The 25,287-nt window shown below is 45.3% G+C and overlaps 2 protein-coding genes across 4 annotated transcripts in view; one reads left to right on the top strand and one right to left on the bottom strand.

Moving 5' to 3' along the window:
- Positions 1-11,630, top strand: part of Rad51 (RAD51 recombinase) — a 32,390-nt gene extending 20,760 nt beyond the window's left edge. For all 3 annotated transcript variants that reach the window (XM_013158797.3, XM_063250287.1, XM_003475693.5), the window contains exon 10: positions 36-11,630. In XM_013158797.3, the coding sequence (XP_013014251.1) occupies positions 36-159 (124 nt within the window). In that variant the 3' untranslated portion in view covers positions 160-11,630. The remainder of the gene's footprint in view (positions 1-35) is intronic.
- Rmdn3 (regulator of microtubule dynamics 3) lies at positions 2,127-24,541 on the bottom strand. Its single transcript, XM_003475695.5, has 12 exons — positions 24,366-24,541; positions 22,465-22,657; positions 21,938-22,081; positions 15,416-15,689; positions 14,611-14,713; positions 6,411-6,471; positions 4,414-4,489; positions 4,055-4,132; positions 3,747-3,845; positions 3,510-3,563; positions 3,109-3,189; positions 2,127-2,830 (listed from the first exon to the last, which is right to left on the bottom strand). Exons 1-12 carry the CDS (start codon positions 24,538-24,540, stop codon positions 2,777-2,779), a joined length of 1,392 nt encoding a protein of 463 aa, XP_003475743.1. The 5' UTR covers position 24,541; the 3' UTR covers positions 2,127-2,776.
- Positions 24,542-25,287: the final 746 nt, after the last annotated feature.

Here is a 25,287-nt window from a genome sequence, read left to right as displayed (position 1 = left end):
ACAACTTGATATTTTGGTCTGTGTCTTTGGATCAGGCTGTACCTGAGGAAAGGAAGAGGGGAAACCAGAATCTGCAAGATCTACGACTCTCCCTGTCTTCCTGAAGCTGAAGCCATGTTTGCCATCAATGCAGATGGAGTGGGAGATGCCAAAGACTGAATCATTGTTTTTCATTTTTCCTGTGATAAAAATTAAGTGCTGTAGCCTGATGCAAAGGACTGCTCCCTGGAGTTCTTCAGGCCTCTTCCTGTTAGGACTGCAGTACCGGGCTTCTGGAACAACAGCTATTGTGTCAGCTTTTCTGATGCTGTAAACAGGAGACAGGTCAGTACTCACAGACTGATCTGTTTATTCCTCCCGGTGTTCATCTCTGGGATTTCTTTGATGTTTGGAGAAGTATGAATGCCTTTGACACAGTGCCTTGGGACTGACTCAGGTCTGACAGCTTTCTACTGGACAGCCTTAGGTCTCCAGAACTACCACTGGGGAGATCTGACTTCACTTCTGAATAACCATAAAGTTTATGCCTGAGATCTATGGCTAAGGGAATAGGAAATGGCTTTCTTCACAGATTCTTTTTCTCTATCAGTGAAACTCCCAGCAATCAGAAGCAAGTTTTAAAGTTGTATAGCTGAACTCCCAGGTGAAAACTTGTTTTTTGGTTATGGAGTCTTACACAAGGTCTACTGGGCCATCATCCCTTCATCAGCTTTCTTGATTTTTTTTTTTTTTTTTTTTTTGTGCTAAAACTAACTGTAATCCTGGAATCTGAAGCATTCAGAGGTTAAGGAGATTTGGGGTGAGGCTGCTAATATAGTTACTTAGAGCCAATATACACTTTGTAGCAGTTATTTTAGTACAAAATGAATACGTCAAGATAGGGTTACTATAATATCTTTATCACGGAGTACCGATCAGTTTTCTGTTGCTTTAAGATTTAAAAACTGGTCAGACGTTCCTGTAATTCCAGGCTGAAGCAGGAGGATTGCTGTAAGTTGAGGCCAGTATGGGATACACAGTGAGTTCAAGGCCAGCCTGAACTACATAGCAGTACCCTGTCTTCCCTCCACCCCTCTCAAAAACAAGGTTTGAAAATTGAAAAGGAAGACCTGCCTTCACATGATTGAGCATGTATTCTTTTTTGCAATGGAAAGTGTTACCTAACTGATCTATCATAGATTCCCTGTGGCCTTTGATTTTTTTTGTTTAACAAGGGATCTCTGTGTTGCTTAGGTTGGTCTTAAAGTCCTAAATTCCAGGTATCCTGCCTTAGCCTTCAGAATGTTGGAATTATAGGCATATGCCACTGCCCCCATCTATGGCCTCTGTAAGTCTTATGTTGAAGTGTGGCACTTTTCCGTATCATCCTACTTTGGAAGTTTGAAATACTTTTCTTCTTCCCCTTCATACTTCTACTTATTTACTTCCCCTTCTATCGATTTTAACCAGCTCTTTCAGTTTCAAAGGCCCTCTTAGCTAGTATCGGGAAGAGGGGCACTGAAGGTTTGCTGCTGCTGCAGATGTTGATCCCCCCTATATGTGGGGAGACAAGAAAGACACAAAGTTAACTTAATGCAGCTTTGTTTTAAAAGCAGCTCTGTTCTCTGGCTAGGTCATGGTGGTTACACATTTTAATCCCAGACACTCACAGAGGCTGAGCCATCTTCACATCCAACCATCTAGAAAATTTACCTAGCTTTGGGCAACAAAAATGATTTTACTCAAGGTCTCTTTGTTTGCATAAACTTCGGTTGCTATAATAAAGGCACATGACAGATTCTAGAGTAAAAGATTGGTTCTTATGTAAGAGTATCTCAAGATAGTTAAGTGACTTAGTCCTAGATGCTTGCCTTAATCTTCCTTGTTAGGCCTCATGTTATTGGTGCTAAAAATGAGCTAGGAGGGACAGGGGCGCTTGTTACAACAGGCCTTATTTAGGGTAAAATCAACCTATGTAAACTTCACACACAACTGAATTTTTCACTGATCAGAGTTTTAACCAAAGAGCTTTTTTTAGTCTAACAAAGTATTTGGAACATCTTTTTCTACTATCTTCAGTTGCCTCTATAGGATGAAACAATCAGAACTGCAAATAAGAGTTGATAACTAAAACAGAAAGGATAACATTGTTTCTAATTAAATCCATTTTATTTCAGTCATGTACCAAAATATATTCCAGGCAACTCTTCAGACCACTGTTTCACAGTATCATAAACTGTGCCACTGCTGTCATTCCAAAAACTGCCAGAATACTGGAGTCAAGTGGTCCAGCCCCTTGCTTACCCCAGGCGTACAGGTAGAATCCAAACAGGTAATAAATGGGCTCCTCTGACCTCTCTGTGTCCTACTAGGCAGGGTGTGATCTTAGGGCTAGATGTATGTCAAATATTAATGAGTGAAAAACATTAGAATGACAGGTTCTGTGCCTTGTTTCTGTGGCTCTTTGGATTTCAGTCCACCTCATCAGCAGCTGGAGGGCAGTACCATGGCCTTGTCCTCTCAGCAGCCTTCAAGGCTACATGTACATAACCCTAAAGCAAACCCTAAAGTGCCCGACTAAGTCTTGGTTTTCCAGTAATCTCCTTAAGGGGAAGAACAGTGGAAACCCCAGCTACAAGTACTTCCCAAATTTAGATTAGGTGACAGATGAGAATAAATTAAGGATAATACATAAGATGTTGAGGAATGGTAGTGGGTAGTCAGGGCAACTCTTGTTTCCTAATCAAAGCAGGGTCTAAGTGGTATCCCTCAAGTCTTGAAGGCCATTGAAATGTCATTATTCCCCTAAAACTACTTTCAATTCTTCCAACTCCTTCTGGAAAGCTGAATCCTAGGAAGAAAAAGAAAAATCTAGTACTCAAAACCTGAGCTAAACTTTTTCCAAACCACTGATCCCCCTTTGCGTCCCTCTTTGAGGTCTGCTATCTGTAGTTCTTTACTGTCCCAGATAGCCTGGGGCTTATGAACTCTGTCTTCTCCCCTGGTGAAAGGTATATGAAGGGGGATCCAGGGGAATAAGACCTCAGAGGAAAATAAGCTTTGTTGAAAATGTCACATGACGACTCAATGGTACAGCCCAGTACTTCAAAAGCTCTTTAACAGAATTACCTCATTAGTGACATCTGGCAGCTCCAGGGCCAATTTCATCCACCTTCTAGCTTCAGAGTTTTTTCCTAATTCTCTATAGCACTAACAAGAAATAGCAATGAAACCTGGGAGAAATAACACCAGGGCACTAGAAGGGCATGAGTATATGTGCTTTTGAGAGTTCTGAGGGAGTGGGATGGATGCAGCAGTGGTGCAGCCCTTGCCTAACCGCACACAGTGCTAGATTTGTTCCCCACCATCAAGAACAAAAAGAATAGTTTCCAGAAATAGGGGATGTCCATCAGTGCTGGGCTGACTACCCAGCATGCACAACGCATTGGGTTCAATTCCCAGTATGCATGCACCCACTCCAAAATTCCCATAAATACTGTTGGGATCTCTGTTGAAATTGGTGCGTTTACCTTGGAAATGTACACCCTTCCTGCTTTGGAAAATCCTGGCTGTAATTCTTCAGCCTGGAAAAGGGAGAAAAGCATTTAACTAAGAGGCTCCCAAATTCAGGTCATACATTCTCCCAGTGGCTGATTTTCCTCACAGAACAAACAAAATTGCCCCATTTCACAATCCCCTCCCATTAGGGGTTAATAATAAACAAGGTTACCTCAGCATTTCTGCACTTCCCTTCCCTTTCCTGATACCTTTAGGAAGCTTTGGAGAGCATCCTGCACAGTAGCACTGGGAATGCTTTTGAACAAAGCTGTAGCTGTTTTTCCTTCTAGCCAGCCCAGGTGAGAGACCTGCCACCAAAAGATCAGGATAGAAAAAGGTTTTAAGAAATATCTTGCAGAATACTGAATATTCTATAGTGCAGACAGGGCCAGCCACTAATGAGACAGACATTCAGAGGAAATAGGACCTGCACCAGAGCAGGCTAAGGAAGCTGAGGATCTTGGTCAATGTTACAGGACACTTAGGACCCTTTTTGTCAGGCCTTGGAACACCTCACCTGGTAGCACCACCTGCCAAGAAGAAAGTGAGCCTTAGGGTTTTCTGGCTGAAGAGCAATGGCTTTGTCCACATGTTCCTAAGGGGAAAATATAAACCAAATCAGACCACAGTTGCTCAGGGAAAAGCAGCAGTAAGGCATGGAGGCTGTGGGAATGCCCTTCTAAGGGAGCTGGTGCATGCCTGTATTCCCAGCAATTGAGAGGCTGAGGCAGGAGGATATGTGAGTTTGAGGCCAGCCTAAACTACATAGCAAGACCCTATCTCAAACAAAACAAAAAAAACTGAGCTAAGGGACCAGGCAAAGCAGGAGCTCTGGACTAACCTAGAGCAAGGAAAGGAGAAAAAGCTGATTCTCACCTTGAAGCTAAAGCCAATCTGGATGCGCTTCTGGATGCCCTCATTCTCAGCCACTTGACCACAAAGCACTGCATACCTAAAGGGGAAGCAGCAGCAAGCTCAGGGACAGGGCTGGGTACTGTGGCTGAGAACAGGTCCCTACCCACAACCCAGCTGCAGTGTCCACTTCTACCTTTAACCATTGCTGAAAATACATTTTCACCTGTATATAATTGCTCACAGATCTGCAAACAATATAGGCGTCAAATTCTCCAAAGTATTCTGTGGATAAAAAATGAGCTCCCCCCATATACAGTAAAACTCGCAGATACATTTAAAAATACTTAGTTAAGATTTCAGTCAACCTCCAAGTTTCCTTTTCTGGGTTAGAGTGCAGCCACATGTACCATAAGAACTTGGAAAACTGGGCTGATGGGAAGCTCAGTGATGGAGTGCCTACCTGGCATGAGCGAAGCCTTGAGTTCAACATCCAGTTTGGGGGGGGGGGGTAAAAAGTGAGTGTTCTGATAATTAGCATCAAGCTGAAAGTGGCCTGAGCACACGGACGTCTTAAGAACAGACATTAAAAGGGTCTTCTTCACCTTTAAAGTACACAGGTATATCACTGGGACTTGGGAACTAATCGAAGAGGAGGAAGGAACTATTTTAGTCCTCTCCTCCACATCCTTTCTTCCAGGGGAACCAGTGAGCTAGCTTTCTATATTTTTATCTTTCATAAAGTCTTATGGGGGCTGAGAATGTAGCGCAGTGGTAGAGCACTGCCTGTCATGTTCAAGTTTGAGACCTTGGGTTAAAACACCAGCAACTACCAAAAAGGGGAAAAAAAAAAAAAAAAAAAAAAAAACCACCAGTAAAAGTCTTCCTGCCTCAGTGTCATTCCTAGAAAAAGCTGACAATAAGCACCTAGGGGCTGGGGATTTGGCTCAGTGGCATAAGTGCCTGCCTGGCAAACGTGAGGTTGTGAGTTCAATCCCCAGTACAAAAAAAAAAGCATCTAGCCAGGCAAACCTATGTTCATTTTTCGTGTATTTGTTTAGTATTTGAGGGTAGTCCTATCAGGCACTTTAAGAGGCTGACTTCCATGTTTAATCCAGACAGGTACTCCTCAGGGAGACCTAAGAAAGTATGGACCACATTTCATTGTTGGTATCCCAGGGAAGTGGTGACACCTGAGAAACAGTTACCTGGCCTCTGAGAAGATACCTTACAGCGACAGATGGAGAAACACAGCCTCTCACTTAGCTCAGTCTGAGGGCAGAACAAGAGGAAAAGAACATTTTCACTAAAGCTGATGTTGGAATTAGGCCTAGGACATGAATTGATCCTGGCCCATCTCATGCAACTTGGCAGAACTCTAGACATCAGAGTTATGGTTCTGATTATTTTGTAGTGCTGGGGGTGGAAACCAGGACCTCAGGTGGCAAGAGCTCTACCATTGAGCTACTTCTCCAGCCCAGTAAGCTAGTAAATTAACCACTGAACTTGCTAGTAATGAGTGCACATCTGTTTTTTCATGCAAACCAAGCAAAGAAGCCAAAGTTGACCACCAGCCAGGGATAGCAGCTGAAGGAAAGAAAAGCTTGTGCAGGACAGGGGAGCTGTGAGTTGTCCCAGCACCACAGAGTCAAGAACCCGCAAGTCTTATGGTTAGAATGACTGGCAGCAGGGCGGACAACAGGGTTTCACTGTATAGTGCAGGCTGGCCTCAAACTCCCAAGTGCTGGGGTTATAGGCACGCACTACCACGCCCAATAAGTTAGGATGATTCTGACAAAGATACTCATTTCTCCCAGCAGAAAAAGCAAGCTTGTACTCAATCCCTGTCTCACCCTGCATCTCCATCAAAATCTTATGTTGACAAGGGAAGGGTAAGGCATACAAATAAGAGCTCCCTCTCCTGGTTCCTCTGGCAAATGCCTCTGACCAAGGCAGAGAGAAGAAAGGCCTCAGCTTCTGCTCTTACTGGCCCCTCCAATAGCCCTGCAAGGTGTCATTACCACTGGTGAGATTCGGCACTCTCATCCCCCTTCTCCAGAGCAGCCTCTGCTTCTTCTTTTCCTGAAAGACAAAGGCAAATGTAGAATTAACATGCATTTCTGTGCACACTTCCACAGAAAGGGCCCTGGAAAATGGTCTTTTGGGCTCAGTATTCCCTACCTAGCTTGAACTACTTGAGAAGTAGTTTGTGAATTTGCACAGAATGAAAAGCAGCATACAACTTCTCAGAGATTATTCCTGCCTCACTTAGGCCACCTGTCTTTCTTGACTCCAGTCTAAATGACCTTAACTATGCCACCCTCAGAAGGGACTGAACTGTGAACTAACATTACAAATGTTAGAGGTACCCAACAGTAACCAAATGCTAGGAATCATTCCAGTGTTGTATAAAACTTCAACTAAATGTAGCTGCATGTGGGTTTTATTGGAGAGAAGAGCTCAAGCTTTGGTATAAATCTTTTTGGTGGTTTGTTATTTTTCTTTTTTTGTCTTTTTGAGACAGGGTCTCGCTGTGCAGTTCAGGCTGATCTCAAACTTGCAATGATCCTCCTGCCTCAGCCTCCCAACTGCTGGGATTATAGGCATGAGCCACCACACCCGGCAAATCTTTTTGTTTTAAAGAATAAAGTTAAACAGAACAAAACAAAATCATAAGAAAAAAAATTTTTTTAAGGAAACAATTTTAAGAAACACTGATTTCAAAGCAAGACCACTGGAGATCTTCACTATCATATAGTCTTTTGTTTTCTTCCAAATAGTTGTCCCCATCTTCACACAGAGTGAATACATACTGAACATTATAGTACTAAACTAATCAGAACAGGATGATGAAGGCTTTTTTGGCCTTCAAGACCAGACATTAGGGAAGTCAACAATGGCTGCCATAACGTCTCTCGTTCTCTTTGAAGTAGCTGTCCATATCTTTACGTATGCTGAAATTAAATGTAAGAGACTAGACTAATATCACTCTGAACAGTGAATAATAGTATTGCTAGACTTTATATCATAATCCTACCTAATTAGCACTGGGTATCTTAGTGTCTCTTCTTCAAGGTATCTGTTCATTACATCGTGCATTATATAATCTGTTCCCATAAACTGTTTAGAAATTCTCCACAGGTGTGAATCTCTACATGTATGCCTATCCTTTCTGTATTATAGGGAAAAAGAGGTCAAAACAAGACAACAAAACAAACTCCTAGAAAAACATGAAATGAAAAAGACATATGAAACCACAATATTAGATGATCTCCAGTAGTTACTATGCTGTCTCTTGTTATTTTCAATAGAATTGTCTACATCATCAGACATAATATAATTGAACATAGCATTACATAGCAATTTTAATGAAAACATAACATTGAAAACATTGTAGGACTTCAAAAGCAGTTAATCAAACTGGAATGGGTATCTTAAGTTGTCTTCAGAGTAGTTGCCTCTACTCTTAGACTTGATACTATCAAGCATACCAAATTCAAATAAGATCAGTCATAGTAAGACAATGTAAGTAATACAGGGCTTCAGTTTAAGTTAATTGGGAATTAAGGATAGTTACCATAGTATATCCTGCTGTTTTTGGGATAGCTGTCTGTGTCCTCAAATCTAATATGAGTAGACAGACTGGAACAAAATAAAATCAAACTAAACAAAGCGAAAAGACTAATGGGGCTTTTAAATCCTGATACACTATTAACAATACCCTCTGCCTTCCTTTTTTAGACCAAGGAGGTCTAAAAAATTCCTAAATTCCTCTGCTCTGTTTAATTCCTAAATTAAGTTATAGATCCTCTTGTTGTCTTCTAGTCCTTGTATTGTTACTTCCTGATTCCTTGTTATTTTTAAGAGGTCTTTTCTTTCCTAAATTCCTCCCCTTTCCTTTTCTGAGTGCTTCGTATATTTTGGGTCCCACTAGCTCCTTTAGTTTTTAGATTGGGGGGGAGGGGGCAACTAAGTGGTGTTGAACCTTTTTACCTCTAAGCTTGATCTTGAGCTGTTCCTTTACTTACTAAAGCCTCAAGGTTTTCCTTCCTTATACCTGAGTAGTTCTCCACTGCACAAAAGTGTCATGACTTTCCAAACTATCTGCAGCTACTGGACGAGTTGTCCCTATTTTTCTCTGGTTCCCTGTCACATAGAGCATCATTTTCTCATCTTTGACTTTCAGTTTATTAACCCTCTTTCAGGTTGAGTGTATTTCCTATTCAGAGCATCTCCATGGATCCTATCTCCTGATTACTCTGCCTGTGTTTCTTTTTGTTAGTATATCAAGGCTATCTATATTAGAGATTATAGCCTACCTTCTCTGCCTGTCTCTGCTATTCTATTTTTCTGCTATTATTTGTCCACTTTTCTCCTTCATTCCACTGTCTGCCCCGTTCATTGAGGCCTCTCTGCCACTGTTACTGGAATCCTGGTATTTTTTAATCTCTCTGTAGAATGTCCTTCAGTATTTTTTGTAGGGTTGGATTGGTGGCCATGAACTCCCACAATTCCTCCTTGTCTTGAAAACATCTTGTTTCTCCATTAATTTTGAGTTTTTCAGAGTACATCAATCTGGGTTGGGGGTTATTTTCTTTCAGGGCTTAGAATACTTCACTCCAGACTCTTCTTGATTAGATAGTGTTAAGAAATCTGTCGTTTTTTTTGATGGATTTTCCTTTATAGGTAATCTACTTCTTTTGTCTGACTGCTTTTAATATTCTGTTCTTATGAATTTCTGGGCTATTATATGCCTGGGTATAGCTCTATTTTGGATCTGGATATCATTTCTTTTTTATATGCTTGGGAAGTTTTCCTTATTTCTGTGAATAGCCTTTGTAATTCATTTGTAGTTACTCCTTTTTCACTCATTTTTTTATTAAGTTATAGATCCTCTTGTCTTCTAGTCTTTGTATTATTACTTCCTGATTCCTTGTTATTTTTAAGAGGTCTTTTCTTTCACAATCACACATTGTAAATCTATCTTCAAATTTTGAAAGTCTAACTTTAGTTTCTGTCAAGATTTTTGCCAGCTTTCAATGGAGTTTTTAATTTCTTGGTAATCTCTTTGGATCTGTTTCATGTATTCTAGATTTTGTTTATATTCTTCACCAAAGGTTTCTCTTCTTTTTCTGGGTTCCTCCATTCTTTCATCTGTGTCTTCTTGAGAGGGGCTTAGCATTTCTTTTATTAATCTTTTTATATCTTGCCTCACTTGTGTTAGAATTTCAGTTTTAAGTTCGTCTATGAGGTCACGAAGGTATTTCTTTATGTCCACTGATGTTGTAGCCAATATTGCATGATTGCTGCAGTGGATCTCTTCCGTATTTACCTATCCTGGACTTATTTTCCCATGGTCAGTGGCTGGAGGCTTTTTCTTATTTTTTTCTCTTGTCATGTTTCTGGTTTCTTTCAGACAGGCGTATGGTAGAGATCTTAGGTCCTCTCCATATTGCTTACCATTTTTCTAAAGTGTGCTGGCTGGTGACTTGCTGCCTTCTCCAGTTTGCTGTTATTTGGTATAAATCTCAAAAAGACCCATGAGTGCTATTGTGGCTCTAAGCCAAAACTCCCCAATCATAACTCCCCAACTCCATGTCTACTCCTCAAGGCCATGTTGAGAGTCAAACCCAGTCTTATGTGCAACTATTCTACAACTGAGCTGCTCCCCCAGCTCACATCAGAACCCTCTAACAAGAGCAAGATGGACTAAGATCCGGAGGAGGCTTTTGCTCTCAGTCTTTTTAAATTTTATTTTTTTACTATACTGATCGCACTCAGTATGAAGAATTGATACTTGTATATACACATCTTTATTCTATTTTTTCCCTCTGTTTTTTCCAAGTATTTTGTCAGTGTTTGAGGGTTTGTTTTGTTTGTGGGTAGTGAGAATCAAACTCAGGGCCCTGGGCTTACCAGGCAGGCACTGCACCACTGAGCTATGTCTCCAGTTCTTGCTCAGTCTTATCTAGTTTTCTAGGCACTAAGACTTGCAAGGAAACAGGAACACATGCAAAGTCCTCACAGGGTTCCTGTTATGGTTGGTACATGGTGTCAACATGAGAAGTTTAGAAATTTAATTAAGTAGTTCAGCAGAGGTCCAACATCCTTACTTTGTAACACCCTCAGCCTGTGCAAGAGGGGGACATGCAGATGGGGTGCCTGCCCAAGGAAAGGAGAGGGTAGCCTGCTTACAATATAAGAAAGGAAAAGAGGCTTGTTTTCCCCGCTTTTTGCTCTGGCTGCTTTTGCTGGCTGCTGCCGTAGTGTTGGCCCTGTGCCATGCCACCCTGCCTTGGAGCCAGGTGATTATGGACTGAAACCTCAACAGTAAGCTAAATAAATCTTTCCTTCCTTCATTTTGGGTGTTGGGTATTTTGTCCCAGTAACAAGAGAAAAGTAACCAAGACAGATTCCTTAGAGCAGCAGTGGTGGTGAACCTATGGCACAGGCATTTTCTTTTAAGACAAAAGATGTTAATGTATGAGTTATTTTTTAGTAAACTAAAACCTCAGTATCTAGGTTTAATTCCAGTGCTGGCATTTTGTGATAAATGAGTTTTTGGTTGTCATTTGGGCATTCAGTCTCTAAAAGAGTCACCATCACTGCACTAGAGTATCAAGCTGGTGACAGCCTCTACACCTCCAGACCGTTAATCGTGTCTGTGCACAAAACAAAACATGTTGATTAAAACTAGGGGGGTTGGAAAGGAACGTGGAGAACATAGAACAAATGTAATATGTTGAGGTTGTAATATGTAGGCTATCTAATAAGGGATGCTACATTTCAAATGTATTTCTCTTTGCCCTCTCCAACACACTTCTTTTGTGGTGGAAGTAATTGATAGGTTCTTCTAGCCCGAGGGTTAGCCATCTGTAATATGACATTCACCCAACTTGGTACCAGACCCAGAGAAGCAACTTATCTCTCCTAGAGTAATTTCTACATTCGCCTTCTCATTCCAGAGATTAAACCTCCTGATCCCTTTGTGCACATGTGTGGAGCCCTCTCCATCCCAGAACTCCACAACCACCCAAGTGTTCCACCCACAGCCCCCAGTAATGTTTCCTGTTTTGTACAGACAGATGATCTTTCAAATCAGCTGTTAACGTTTTGCCCATGTCCCAAACTCCTCCCCCAGCCAGACCTGAAAAAAGTAGCTTCACTTCTTTGTTCTGGCTGAGAGCTCCTACACCCCTTAGCAGCTCTCCTGTGCCCACATTAAAGACCTTTCTACCCTTTGTCTCACTATTTCTTTAGTGCTACCTCAGATTTGAATGCCAAAAATACTCAGTGGTGATATACTGGAGATTGACTGAACTCAGGCCTTCTTGCTGAACCACATTCTGTGCTCTTAGAATTTTGTTTAAGACAGGGTGAGGTTCACACATGAACACAACCATCGTTCCTATACAAACAAGACGTGGCTATCTTTTCCAAAGCTGTAGAACAAATTAAGTTCATGAACTGAGGTACCACTGTACTTGGTAGGCTGTAATTCCATCTTCAGGGTTCATGCTGCCTATTAGCACTAAGAAATGAGCCTAAAGCAGGAGGATATCACAAATGCAAGGCTGGCCTGGGTAACCCAGTGAAACCTTGACTCAAAATAAGAAAGGGCAAAGAATGTAGCTCAGTGGTGGAAGGAGTGCTTACCAAGCCTGTGTTCAATGTGAAGCACCACAAAAATAAGATTTGCCCTTTTGGCTGAGTAGCACCACCATAGTTGGCAAGAATAAGCACCTGAGACGAGGCATGGTAGCGCACACTTGTAAACCCAGCATCTCGGAGGCTGAGGCAGGAGGATCGCAGTGAGTTCAAGGCCAGCCTAGGTTACAAAGTGAAGGCCAGCCTGAACTAGATAGTGAGAACCTGTCTCAAAAAAAGAAAAACAAACAAGCACCTGATAGGTGTGGCATTTAGCTGGAATCCCAGCACTTGGGAGGCTAAAGCAGGAGGATAGCTACATATTCAAGGACAGCCTATGCTACCTATTGAGACTGTCTCAGAACTAAACAAAAAGCCAGTCATGGTGGCACTGGCTATAATCCCAGTACTTTGGAAGACTGAGGCAGGTGTACTACAAATTAAAGTACTGCCTGGGCTACTTCAGAAGACCCTATCTCAAAGAAAAAAAAAAAAAAGTGCCAAGGGGGATTGGGGATTTAGCTCAGAGCCATAAGCACCTGCCTATCAAGCGCAAATTCATGAGTTCAGTCAAAGAATTAATAAATTTTAAAGCACCATATAAAATGCAGCAAAAAGAAAGCTAAGAAGTGACTGATCCATTTTCTAAGAAAAATTGATGTGATATAGAATCACATCATGTTCAGTATAAGAAATGATTATGAAGATTCAAGGAACCAAATTTCCATTTAATTGTCTTAAAGATTGTGCTCTACAGGAAGCCTTATCTCCAAAATGGTGAGGTTGAGTTTAGAAAATTTATTTGTTTTGGGTACCAGGAATCAAACTCAGGACTTGGCACTTGCCAGGCAGATGCTGTGCCACTGAACTATATCCCCCAGCCCTCGGTTTAGAAAATTTAATTACGGGGCTCGGGATTTAGCTCAGCGGCATAAGCACCTGCCTTGCAAGCAGGCAGTCGTGAGTTCGATCCCTGGTACCGATAAAAAGGAAAAAAGACAAAAAAAAAAAAAAAAAAAAAGAAAATTTAATTACTGAGGATATTCAAGGCAAAAAATTCTGAGTTTCATGTTATGGGTCTACCTATGACAAAATGTACAGTGGCCAAAAAGTGGCAGACCATAATTGAAGCAAGACTACTGATGAGTATTTGCTTTATCTGTTTTGTGTTAGCTTAATAAAAAAGTAACTCTTAGACACCAAAGTTCTCTTATGCTCAGATCTGCCAAATTCAGATGATGGAAATCGTAACACTTGAGGTTTGAGGGTTGGCTTTGGTTCTTTTGGAGACAGTCTTACTATATTGTTGAAACTGGCCTTCAACTCACAGTCCCCCTGCCTTAGCCTCCCCACTGCTAGTAGTCATATGCCACCACTACAACCAGCTCTGTAACCCTAGAAGTATACACAAATGACTTGAAAGAAGTAGTCAGTAAATTGATTCCAGAAAGCATTGGAAAAGATAGAGAAAAGCCTTGCTACTCTGTCTTCTTCATAATACCTTTTCTAGAAATGTAAAAATGCTAGAGAAACACAAATCTGAATTGGAAAAGGTAGTAGTTCTAAAAAAACTACAGGGGATGAAATAGGTACTAATGGTGAATTAAGCTGATTAATATGAACTACTAGTCCAAGATTTTGGTTGGGGGTGGAGGGGCAAAAGAGTAATTAAGCACCTTTTGTTAAAGCTTCCAGGGATTTTTTGAGGATCTTTATCAATAAGCACTGAGCTCAGTGTCTTCTGCCATCAACAAATTATGTAAATATTAAGGACATTAATCTTGAGGTGGTGTCATATTCTTATTATCAGAGACTCAGTAACACATCTAAGGCTGAGGAAGGCAATGGATCCACTTGACATTCAGATAATCAACTGGTCCATCCACCTGGAAGTCCACTGGCCCCTGACACAAGGATGTGGCCGGCAGGACACATCAGTCTCCTAAAGTCGCAGGATTTTCTGCCTGACATGCACAGCCCTAAGCCTAGGACAGGTCAGAGGCACCCTCACCCCAGAACAGACTTAGGCCACAAACCTGCTTAGAGGACTTCTACACTAACAGCAGTCTCCACAGCTTCTCCAGGTGCTTCCTATGTGTACCCCCTGGACTGTTCCTGAAATGCCTGTCCCATAGGCTCCCTAACTGAAAAAGCTTCAGTTAAGGTTTTATGGTTGGAGGGGCTGGTGATTTAGCTCAGTGGCATAAGCGCCTGCCTTGCAAGCAGGCAGTCGTGAGTTCGATCCCTGGTACCGATAAAAAGGAAAAAGACAAAAAAAAAAAAAAAAGGTTTTATGGTTGGGAAGTGAAAACAAAGAGTCATACAGTGTGATTCTGCTACTCCTTGAATAATCATGTGTGCCTGGATCAGCCACCAAGATGTGAAGATGATCAGCCGCCAGGATATGAAGATCAGCAGACCAGGCTGTATCCAGAGGTGGAAGCAAGGGTCCTTGGGAACCAGACTTTGTTGGTGAAGCCCACATCCCGGCTGTGGTTCCCTGGGCCCCAGCACATAGCACAGCTGCAGCTCTGTAGTCAGGTCCCGTCCCACCAGGAGCCTGGCAGTACTTACCGTTTAGTGCATACGACTTCTTCTCGCTCGTCTCCTCGGTGAGCTCAAACATGTCACTGTAGGCCCGGGCCAGGCGCCAAAGAAAGTCCTGCCGGCTTCCATACTGCAGACCCAACAGAAAGGAGTGAGCCCCTTCCTGAGCCATGGAGAACAGAGCCCTGGCCTTCCCCCCACAGCACAGGTCTGCACTTCCCCCCAGTGGGTCAGTCACTGTCCTGAAGCCAGCTGTTAGACAACCTTTCCACCTGGTGACTCCCTACACTCAATTAACTGACAACACAGTCCCTAACCTGTGCAGTCACAGGGTGAGAGTATTCTGGCCTAAAACTGCCAGGAGGGAAGGTCAATTCCAACAGGATAAACTCAACTAAGGCACCATCCTGCTGGCACATGGCAGGAGGGCAAGAAATTGCCCAAGAAAAGAATTCTAATGGGAGGATGGGTGTAGCATAAATTCTGTCAGCCTGGAAGGAATTGTGACGCAGTGACTAGGCAACTGTCCCTTGTGGTAGAAACTTTAGTAGGGGCAGGTTGTGCCTCAAAGGAAGCAGAAGGGAAAGTTTGCTTCCAGCAATCGCTCTCCAAGCGCGGCAGAGCAGGGTGCCACTCCTGCCAGGGTGAGGAAGTTCAGGGCAGTGGGGCGCCATTCCCAGGGCCCATGCCGGCTCGCCGAGGAGGAGGCAGCCCAGGAAGCATACACAGAACCAGCGTGGGGCCCTGTGCCCTTGGCTGTTGCTCTCCACATCAGGAGCACATGGGCCTGCCTTCTTTAGGGGTCAGATGAGAGAGGGAAGCGGGGCCTCACCGCCAGCTTGTTGTTGAGGAGCAGCTGAAAGCCCTCCCGCTTGCTCTGGTCACCGCCCTGGTGTAGCTCATCAGCCTGGCGCAGGAGGGCCAACTCCTCGTCACCTGCATCCTCCAGGGCACCAGACGCTGGGTCCAAAGCTACCTCCACCTCCAGGTCCAGAGAGTCCTTTCTCCCCATCTTCACAGTCTCACAGCTCACTTCATCTTCCCCATCCTCACTCTCCTTGTCAGAGTCCCGCTCATAGTCAGACTCAGCATTGGCTGTCGTGTAACTGGCAGAGAATCGGATGAGACAGGTCAAGAAAGGGGGTTATTCAACTCCAAGCCTCTAGATCAATCTTCCAGCCTTAGAAAGGGGCTGTGCATGGTGCTGCTGTCCAGTGCCTCCAACAAGCATTCCCCTGCCTTACAGGGGGAACAGTGAAAGCTTCCTGTGGGAACTATGGTCTGGGGAAACGGCCAGGGAGGGGAAGACCTTCCACACAGCTGTGGCTCTGTGCTGTCAGGGTCAATATGGAAACCCTTACTTAACTACCACTAAATCTGCCAGAAAAGGAAAAAGCCTAGAAAGCTATTTACAAAAGATTTCCAATAGGTAGGTGTGGTGGTATATGCCTGAAATCCCAATACTAGACAGCTAGACAAGAGGATCAAATTCAAATTCAGCCTGGGAAATTATGGCTATGACCCTATCTCAAAGAAAAAAAAAAAGGAAGAAAGACATTTGCTGGGGATTCTTCTATTTTTTAATGTTATAAAATTGCTTCAGCAGGTGTGGTGGCACACACCTGTAATCCCAGCACTCAGAAGGCTGAGGCAGGGAGATCACAGAGTTCAAGGCCTTTCTAAACTACATAGTGAAACCATGTCTTTAAAAAAAACAAAAGAGGGCTCAGCAGCACAGCACCTGCCTGGCAAGTGTGAGGTCATGAGTTCAGTGAGCATATATTCTTTTTATACGTAAGAAATGTTTAGGACAAGAATTGCACTGCAGGGCCAGGGGTTTAGCTCAGTGGCACAAGTGCATGCCTGGCAATCATGAGATTGTGAGTTCAATCCCTGGTACCAAAAAATGTTTAGGACCTCAATTGTGATATGACTGAGACCCTGGAAATGTTTAGGACCTCAGTTATGATATGCCTGAGACCCTGAGTTCCACCATAACACCAAAAGAAAAAAAACCTTGATACACGTGGAGCTGTTACACTGGTCATTAGGCTAAGGGTTTGTTAATCATCTGTTTTGTCAGCCAACCACCACAGGTGGATGCCAGCCACTGCAGCCACTGCCTGCCAGCCACACACACCCATGTTCTTTCTCATACTTCTTTGTGGGTTTTTTTGGCCTTTTTGCAGGCAGGGTTTCATTATATGGTGCTAGCTGGTCTTACCTTGCTGTATATCCCAGGCTACGTTTGAAATCACAGTGATCCTCCTACCTCAGCCTCCTGAGTGCTGGGATTATAAGCATGCACCATCATGCCTGGCCTTTCTCAAACTTATACCTCAAACCAAGTCAACAACCAAAGCTCAACCACGACCAGTAAGCCCTTGGGAACATGGAGGGAGTGAGAGAGGCAAGGAACACTGCACCTGGAAGCCAGAGAGGAAGAGGATGGAAACAGCACCCACAGAAGGCTTATCAGGGCTGCCATAGGCCAGGTAGGGCCTAACTGTGAAGTGCCCACTGAAGAGGGAGCCAACTTTCTCCTGACTCTCAGGCTGTGCCAGCAGCTGATGGGGCATTTCTCCTAAGTGCTAAGTAAGTTTGAGGAGACCTGGGCAGGGGAGAAGGCAGGCCTTCCAGGGACCAGAAGCAGACACCAGAGTTCCCCAGACTGAGTGAAGCAAAAGTACAAGAAAGGCCTTAGGGTCTTTCAGTAGTAAACGTTTTATTTTCCTGGGATGAAAGAGTAGCCATGCAAAACCGTGAAGGAGAGAGGAGGGAGACAAAGCCAACACAGATCGCCTGCAGTCAGGATGAATACTGTAATCAAAAGCGCTCAGCCTGCTGGGGATTTAGCTCAGCGGCATATAAGCGCCTGCCTAGTAAGCACAAGGTCATGAGTTTGATCCCCGGTTTCGAAAGAAAAAAAAAAAAAAAAAAACAGGTCCGGCCAGTTGCGGTGGCACTTTCTGTAATCCCCAGCTCTGGATGATTATCTGGGATGATCACTGCTAGTTCAAGGCCACCTGGGCAACAGAGCAACAACCTGTGGGAAAGGGCTTCTTCCTTATCTAGAAGACCAGAGAAAACAAGGGGGCAAGTTCTAGAAGCTATATGAGCAACAGACCTGATGGCTCTGGTCTAAGCACACTGGCTGACTGCTTCTCTACTGAGGTATTTCCAATGGTTATAAAAGGGTCCAGGAACCTGGCTACAAGAACTGACATGTTACTTCAAAATTTACTAACCTCTCCTTGCTTTGGGAGACATTATCTTAGCATCTTTCACCCCTAGCAGTAAAAACTTTGGAGATTTAAGGAAGAAGGAAAAATGACATCAGTTTCACAACCAACCTGGGTCATGATGGCCAAGACCACACAGGAGCAGCCCAGCTCAAACGAAGGCTTAGGCAGCAACAACTTGGTCAGAATGAGAAGACCCACCTGGAGCCCGTTTTGTCTGATGCCCAAAGGCAAAGAGACCATGGTTACCTGCAGTGGGGCTTCAGCCTCCCTGTCTTTCCATGCAGGCAGATGCAGAACCGCACTCTCAGCAAGGCTGAGCACTGCCCCGCAGTCAGGAGTCTCTGGGGACCTAGAGCACCCCAGTGTGAGCGCTGCACTCACCTGCCAGAGCTGAGCCAGAAGCTCACAGAGCCAAGGAGAAGCAGAGGTCAGGGGCCAGGAGAACCCTCTGGGGCAGGCTGGCTTCAGCAAGACTGGCACCTCAAGGAGGATGCTGCACCTCATCAAGCCAGAGCCCCCCTCATGCGCTTGTGGTGCCTGAGATTTATCATGGGCCAGGGAACTGGGGGGTACTGGGGTCTGAACCCAGGGCCTCCATACTGAGCTACATCCCAGTCTTTCTTTATTCTCTCTTTTGAGATAGGGTCTAATAAGTCACTACTGAATTTGTGATTCTCCTGCCACATCCTCCCCTAGTACTGAGATTACAGCCATTGGCCATCAAGCTTAGCATGGGGTAGCTCTTTTGTTTAACATACCTGGAGGTTTTAGAGACCTCCAGGGACACACAGAAACCTCTGAAAAGACCCTTTAGGGTTGGGATTTCGATTCAGTGGTAAAGACCTCACCTAGCACGCTTGAGGTCCTAGGTCTAATCCTTTCCCTGAAAATAACAAACCAGAACATCCCTTGGATATAAGCACTCAAGGACCCACTGTTCCCACAGAGGGCAAGAGACCAAGATACCTTCTCTAGCCCACAAGTCAGAAACCAAGGACTCACACTGGTTGTGGTAGCACACACTTGTATGTCAGCACTTGGGAGGTTGAGGCAGGAGGGTTGCCATAAATTCGAGACCAGGCTGAGCTATACAATGAGACCCTGTCTTAAAGAGAGAGACACAGACATAGAGATAGAGATATGGGGGAGATGGGGGCAACAGAGATCAAGGACCCCTCTTGGCAAGTAAGTTTTAACTCCTAAATTCCATTTGAGGGAGTGAGCCCGGGGCATTCAGAGAGGAATAGGCAGGCACCTTGTCCCTGCCAGTCAGTCTCCTGGCAGCACAAAGTTACTAATTTAGAAAACAAATAGTATTTAGGGGTTCAGCTCAGCAGCACAGCACCTGCCTGGCAAGTACAAGGTTATGAGTTCAATCCCCAGTACCAAAAAAAAAACAGGAAAGAAAGAAGAAAAAGCAAATAGAACTTTCAGCAGAATAGAGTAGCACATTAAATCTGATCACTTCACCCCTTAGAGAAACTCTTCCCCAAGCCCCACGGTGCTCCAAGCCATGTCTGAGTTTGTGGACTTCTTCCAGAGTTTCCCTGTGACCTAAATGGCACCTACCGTGGCCACTGCCCCACATAGCAGCTGGCTCAGCCAGAGTCTTGCATCAACACCAGCTTTCACTTGCTGCAGGAGTGGTCATGAGGCCGAGCCTGCAGGAACTCTAATTAAAGAAAGCCAGGCCAGGGCTAGGGATTTAGCTCAGCGGCATAAGCGCCTGCCTGGCAAGCGTGAGGTCATGAGTTCGATCCTCGGTACCAGAAAAAAAAAGAAGTTTAAAAAAAATAGAAAGAAAGCCAGGCCAGGGATATAGCTCAGTGGCACAGCACCTGCCTGGCAAGCACAAGGTCATGAGTTTAGTTCCCGATATTAAGGGGGAAATAAAGCCACCCAACCCCTTCCCCATCACAGGTGGCTGTCGGCCCTGCCCTGTTCCTGTGGCCATGGGTGCTCCAAGCAGTGAAGGATCCACAGATTTCCATGGTTAATCATTTTGGCTCCCACTGATTCCCAAAATTTGTACAACTTCTTCAGATCAAGGCCCTAGAAATGTACATTTCATCATGGGCAGAACTGTGATCTCTCTCGTTCTTTCCTCTTACAATGTGCAAGCCAATGCCTATGCCAGGGACCTAACTCCTTGGGTTGGCACAAACATGTTTGTTAGGTCTCAGAGCCCATTACCTTCATCCTGGATAGGTGAGGTGCTAGGTGCCTGTGATCCCAGCCCTCGGGAAGCTGAGGCAGAAAGTTCATTAGTTTAAGGCCAGCCTGGGCTACACAGTGAGATCCTGTCTCAATAACCAAAGCAAAATACCTACTTCATCTCTCCTTTGCTACCAGATGTGTCAAATATTAATTTCACCTTTGCACCCTTTTCTAACACCTAATTTTTTTTTTACCCCTTCCTCTAACAAAGCTTATGGATGCATCTCTTGGCCCAGAAAGATTAGTTGAATTGAACAGAAATGGGCCACTTCTGCTAGCCCTTGAGAATACAGATGATAAGATCAGACAACCAGGCAACAGTCGTCCCGAAGGAAGGACTGGGGCTGTGCATGAAGGCCTCACTGCTTTGGCTGGGAGAGGAACTCCACAGCGGGCCTGCCCTTAGTGTAAGGCCCTACGTTCAGTCCTGGCACCAAAACATCAAAGATTTCACTTGCTTCAAGAGGTCCCTGAGCAGTAATCAAATCCAGTATTAGTCACAATGGTATTAACAAGAAAAACAAGAGTTCTTCTAATTTCCTTACAAAAGCAAATGGGGGGGCAGGGATATAGCTCAGCGGCACAAGCACCTGCCTGGCAGGCACAAGGTGCTGAGTTTGATTCCCAGTACTACAAAAAAAGCAAGGAAGAGGCAGGAAGAATACAATAGGGCAAACTATCAGGCTGAAGTTGCTCAAGGGCAATGCACAGAACATGCTGTGCCACTCAATTGCAAAGCGTACAGGCTGCACCTTCCTAGGAAAGCGCTGGGTGCCCTGATGACCAAGCCATGCCTTCAATTACAGACCCCCAAACCTCTGGGGTCAGCATCAGGCTAAATCCACCTTACTATCCTTGGCTGGATATCAGCTTCACCAGAGGACTGCTAAGAGGATTACATGAGGAAATATCTCTACAGTGCTTAGCCTAATGTCTGTGAGAGGAAGTCAAGAATAAATGAGAGCTGGTGCAAAGCCCACCCTGCGTGGCTGGACTTAACTTCTAGTTTCATGTGCATGTTGACTGCTAAGTCAGTCCCTGACCTGGCATAAGCCTGGCTGCTGTCTAAACTCATCTTCTCCTTGATGAGGAAGAATGTCAGCAGAGGGCAACAAGGAAAGATCAGACTCTACTTCATGCAGACAACCTGGATAGCTGGACTAGCTGCAGTTAACAGCTTAGGAGTGTCCCTGGGACCAGAGTTTCAAAATGGTGCCAGTGGTTTAAAATAGAAAGACCCTAGCCAGTATGTAGCACATGCCTGTAATCCAGCAGCTTGGAAGGCTGGAATAGGAGGATCATAAGTTTGAGTCCAGCCTGGTCAACTTGACAAGACACTGTTTCAACATAAAAAATAAAAAAGGCTGGGGATATGGCTCAGTGACAGAGCAGAGCAACCCGAGTTCAATCCTAATACTAGGAAAAAACTTTAAAAGCTCTTAGTTTGACCACGCTTGCAGGAGGCGGCCCCACCTCATAGTGAGGCCTAAGGTCAGACATGCTGAGCCCCTGAGGACTACACAGGTGCAAGGGCTTGTGGGCAGAGTCCCCCCGCAAGGAGAGGACAGCTCCCCCATGGGAAACAGGCTGCGTGAAGAGAGCAAAGCCACAGAAAGGAGCAAAGTCACGGAACAAGGCTTACAAAGTCCTCGTGAGAACAACGGACAATTCTACTACAGTAACCATGTGAAAACCAGATTAACTAAGGAAAATGACAGATACAAGCAGTAACCACTGGAAGCATTTCCAGTTCTCTAAGTGGCATAAACTGCATGTGCTTTCTCTTCCAGCTGTTCTGATTTATTCACACCCTCACAGCAGGCTGGTTTAAATTTCTATTGATAAACAGGACCTTTCCCAAAACACAACTGCCTCCAGGAGAGCAGACTCACCCGCCTTCACTCTCAGCGTCTGTAAACGCGGCTCCCGACGAGGCAGTGAAGTAGACGGAGCTGGAGCCGGTGGAGTCACTCCTCTCCCGGGCAAGCGGGAACCTTCGCCGCCGAGCCACCCGCTGGCTCTCTTCCAAGTGGGATCTGGAAAGCAGATCCCATTCCGGAGGTGCTGTTGGCCTCATCCCACCTGTCTTTCCCCTCCATTTTCCTCCTCATTCCAAAGCCTCAAGCAGAAACAAACCTGGGGCTCTACTGAGGTGAGAAAAGGAGCCCCGGCCCTGCTTGCACGTCAGAGTAGAGCAGATGGAATGAGAAAGTTTCAGCCACAAGGCAGCAAGGAACTTGCCTGTAGTGAGGAGCCGGGTGTATGCAGCCCCTACCCACCCCCAATTAGCTCAGGAGCCAAACATCTGATTTCCTAGAGACAGAAAGCAGAGGCCAGAGCACACCACACCCAGAAAAGCTGAGGAGATGGAGAAGTCGTGGGATGGGGAGCAAAGCAGGGCAGGGGCTGCGTTACTCACCGCACCTCTCCAACAATCTCCCCAGCAAGTCCCTGCAGGCTGTTCCTCAGTTCCTCCACCTCTCGCCGCAGGGCCACAAGACTGCTGGACACGAAGTCCAGGCGGTCCAGCACCTTCTCCTGCCCTGCCTGTGAGAGGCTGGGCAGCACTGCCGCATCTCCAGCCTCACCTGGGATGGCCCGAAACGGTATCACTGAAGGAAGGAAGCAGACAGGGACCCCCGTGGGCGACAGTGAGTAAAGGGCTCACTGGAGTCCCGGAACACTTGTTTCTCACTGGAGTTCAATTATGAAGAGGACCTTGAAGCTCAGACAGTCCATGTTCACAGCAAGCCTGGTAAGAAGTCCCAAAGACTACCCAGAAAAAATTAAAGTCCCAATCTCTAGGCAAGAGCCCTCTGCTCTTCCACACCGGGGCTCTGCAGGACTGCTGCTCATGGCAGATAAAGTAAACTGCTTACAAGGGTGTGGTACCTGGAAGACACCACACTGCTATAGTAAAAGGAAAACCTGTGCCTGAGTTCAGAGCCAAATGCAGGGAATCAATACCAACTCCCCAGCAACACTAAAGCTCAACTCCCTCTGCTCTCTCTCACTTCACAAATAATAAAGAAAACGCCACTTCTCTTGATAACTTCGCTAAGTATTCTCTGAGGGTAAAAAGAGAAGGGACAGTTACCAAGAATGGGCACGCTGGAAAAAAACCATCCAAACTGTCAGGAAAACACCATTACCAAGCCCCACCAACCCAACCCTGAGCTGAGATCCTGGTGAATGCCAACAGGAAAATGCTAGGAGTGTGAAGTACTTAAGGTGACTAGACTGGAAAAATGGAAAAACAGGAAAGAAAATAGGAAGCCAAGACCCACAGAACAGGCAAGCACAAATCCCTTGTTAATGGGAATCTAGGCCAGACTACAGTATATATCCCGCAGTGTTCGAGAATGTAGAACAGGAGCGTGGTCACTTGGTCCCAACTTTAGTACAAAGCAGATGACTGCTGAGAAATTACAAAACAAATGAACAAAAGGGAGGGAAGGTGCATGTACCAATTCCCCACAAGGAACATAAACATTATGTATCACAAACATGTATTAATTTTTAAAATGACATTTAAAAAGAAAAGCACATAAATGCATTATCAAATGCTGACCATCAGCCACAATCCACAGTCCTAACCTGGAGGAGTCTTCTACAGCTAAGTTTTCCAAACTATCTGACACTGGTAGTTGGAGAAAATATTAACTTCCAACTGTTACCAGGTGGGACATTCTAAGTGACCCTCCTGCTTTGTTTAAGTGAGTTAACGTGAAGATTCTGTGACAACGATGCACAACTCATTTCAGCTGTAGCTGCTGGCTGCCAGCCACAGTCCACTTCAGCAGTGTGAGCGCTCCCAGCCTCAGTGCTGTGGAAAGTACACGGGCCAGGTGACCAGGCCCAACCCTGACACTTGCACTGTGATAGCCTCAGGAAATTTACACAACTTTCCTGAATATTTCTTCAGAAGAGGGATATAAGGCTTGATTAGTCTCCAAGTTCCCTTCAAATTTTCACGTGTAATTTAATACATAAACCTCAAGATTTTTACAGGAATTTTTACAAGATTTTCTACAGGAATTTTTTTTCCCTTCTTTTGGACTGTTCTTCTAATTACAGCCATTACCCAACTCAGGCAAGTGACCTCAATGAACACATAGCATTATTGTGGTCAGAATCAAAAGTGAAAGCTGAACAATCGTCCTAATATACTGCATTCCTGGGATTATAGAGAAAAAGGGTATAGAAACTGAAAATGTTTTTTTTTTTTTTCCTTTCAGTAAGTTTTCCAAAGAAAGGCACCCTGACTACCTGGGTCAGCCAAAGGCTACCCCATCCCAGGCCCATCGGTCAGCCTCGTACCCTGGCATCCGGCCTCTGACGTTTGCTCGTAGTCCAAGAAACTAGGCAGGCTCTGACTGCGGCCACGGCGCTGGGTCCGTTTCCATCGCTGGCTGTAAAGGACACACAGGAACCCAAGGCCGGCGGCGGTGCCAAGCAGCAGCCCCAGGCCAGCGCGGGCGCCCAGTCTAGACATGATGTACCTGCAGCCACGGAGCCAAAGAGACACGTGAGCCCGGGGTACCCACTCCGGACATCGCCCCTTGCTTGCCACATCCCGAGCTTCCACGAGTCCTACCCCAATCCAGACCTTCATGTTCTGCCAGCCCCAGTCCCGACCACCGCGCTGCTGCCCAAACATGCTCCCACACATCCTCGACCTGAGCAGAGTCTGCTCCCTAATCTTCCCCACGTCTGGCCTCAGCACGCTGCAGACAACGAACTCGCCGTCCTGGCTTTATATTCCTCTTCCCCGATGCCCGACCCCCGAAGCCGCTCTAAGCTGGCAGCGGGTAAACTCCAACTCTTACCCAGTCGCCGGCCACCATGGCAGCAAAACCGCCTCTGCCTCACACTGTCAATGACCGTGACGTCATTGAACTGCGCCATCCTCTTCGCTCAGTCAGGAGGGCGCAGAGAGATGACCTCACCGGGCCCCGCCTCCCGCCGTGATCCTGGGTGGTCAAGGCACCGCCTGGGGGCGGAGTCAAAAGAGGAAAGGAAACTAGCCGAGAGTCCCGGAAGCGCTAGAAACCAGAAAGGGCGGGAGTTACGGTCGGCCACCAGAGGCGGTTTCCCTCCAGGTACAGCAGTCACCTGCTGCGTCCGAGGTGCTCAGCGTCACGCATGCTTTCTCCCTCGCTTCCGCCTGCAGACATGGCTTCTCTCCCGAACAAGCTCGCAACCCACATTTCCTAATACTGGCTCAGCTCAGACTTCATTA

Source organism: Cavia porcellus, unplaced genomic scaffold (genome assembly GCF_034190915.1).
Source record: "Cavia porcellus strain 051 isolate PalLab524CR breed Dunkin Hartley unplaced genomic scaffold, mCavPor4.1 scaffold_6, whole genome shotgun sequence".
NCBI classification, from domain to species: Eukaryota; Metazoa; Chordata; class Mammalia; order Rodentia; family Caviidae; genus Cavia; species Cavia porcellus.
Note: the sequence above shows the minus strand (reverse complement) of the source record. Positions and strands in the feature narration are given on the sequence as shown.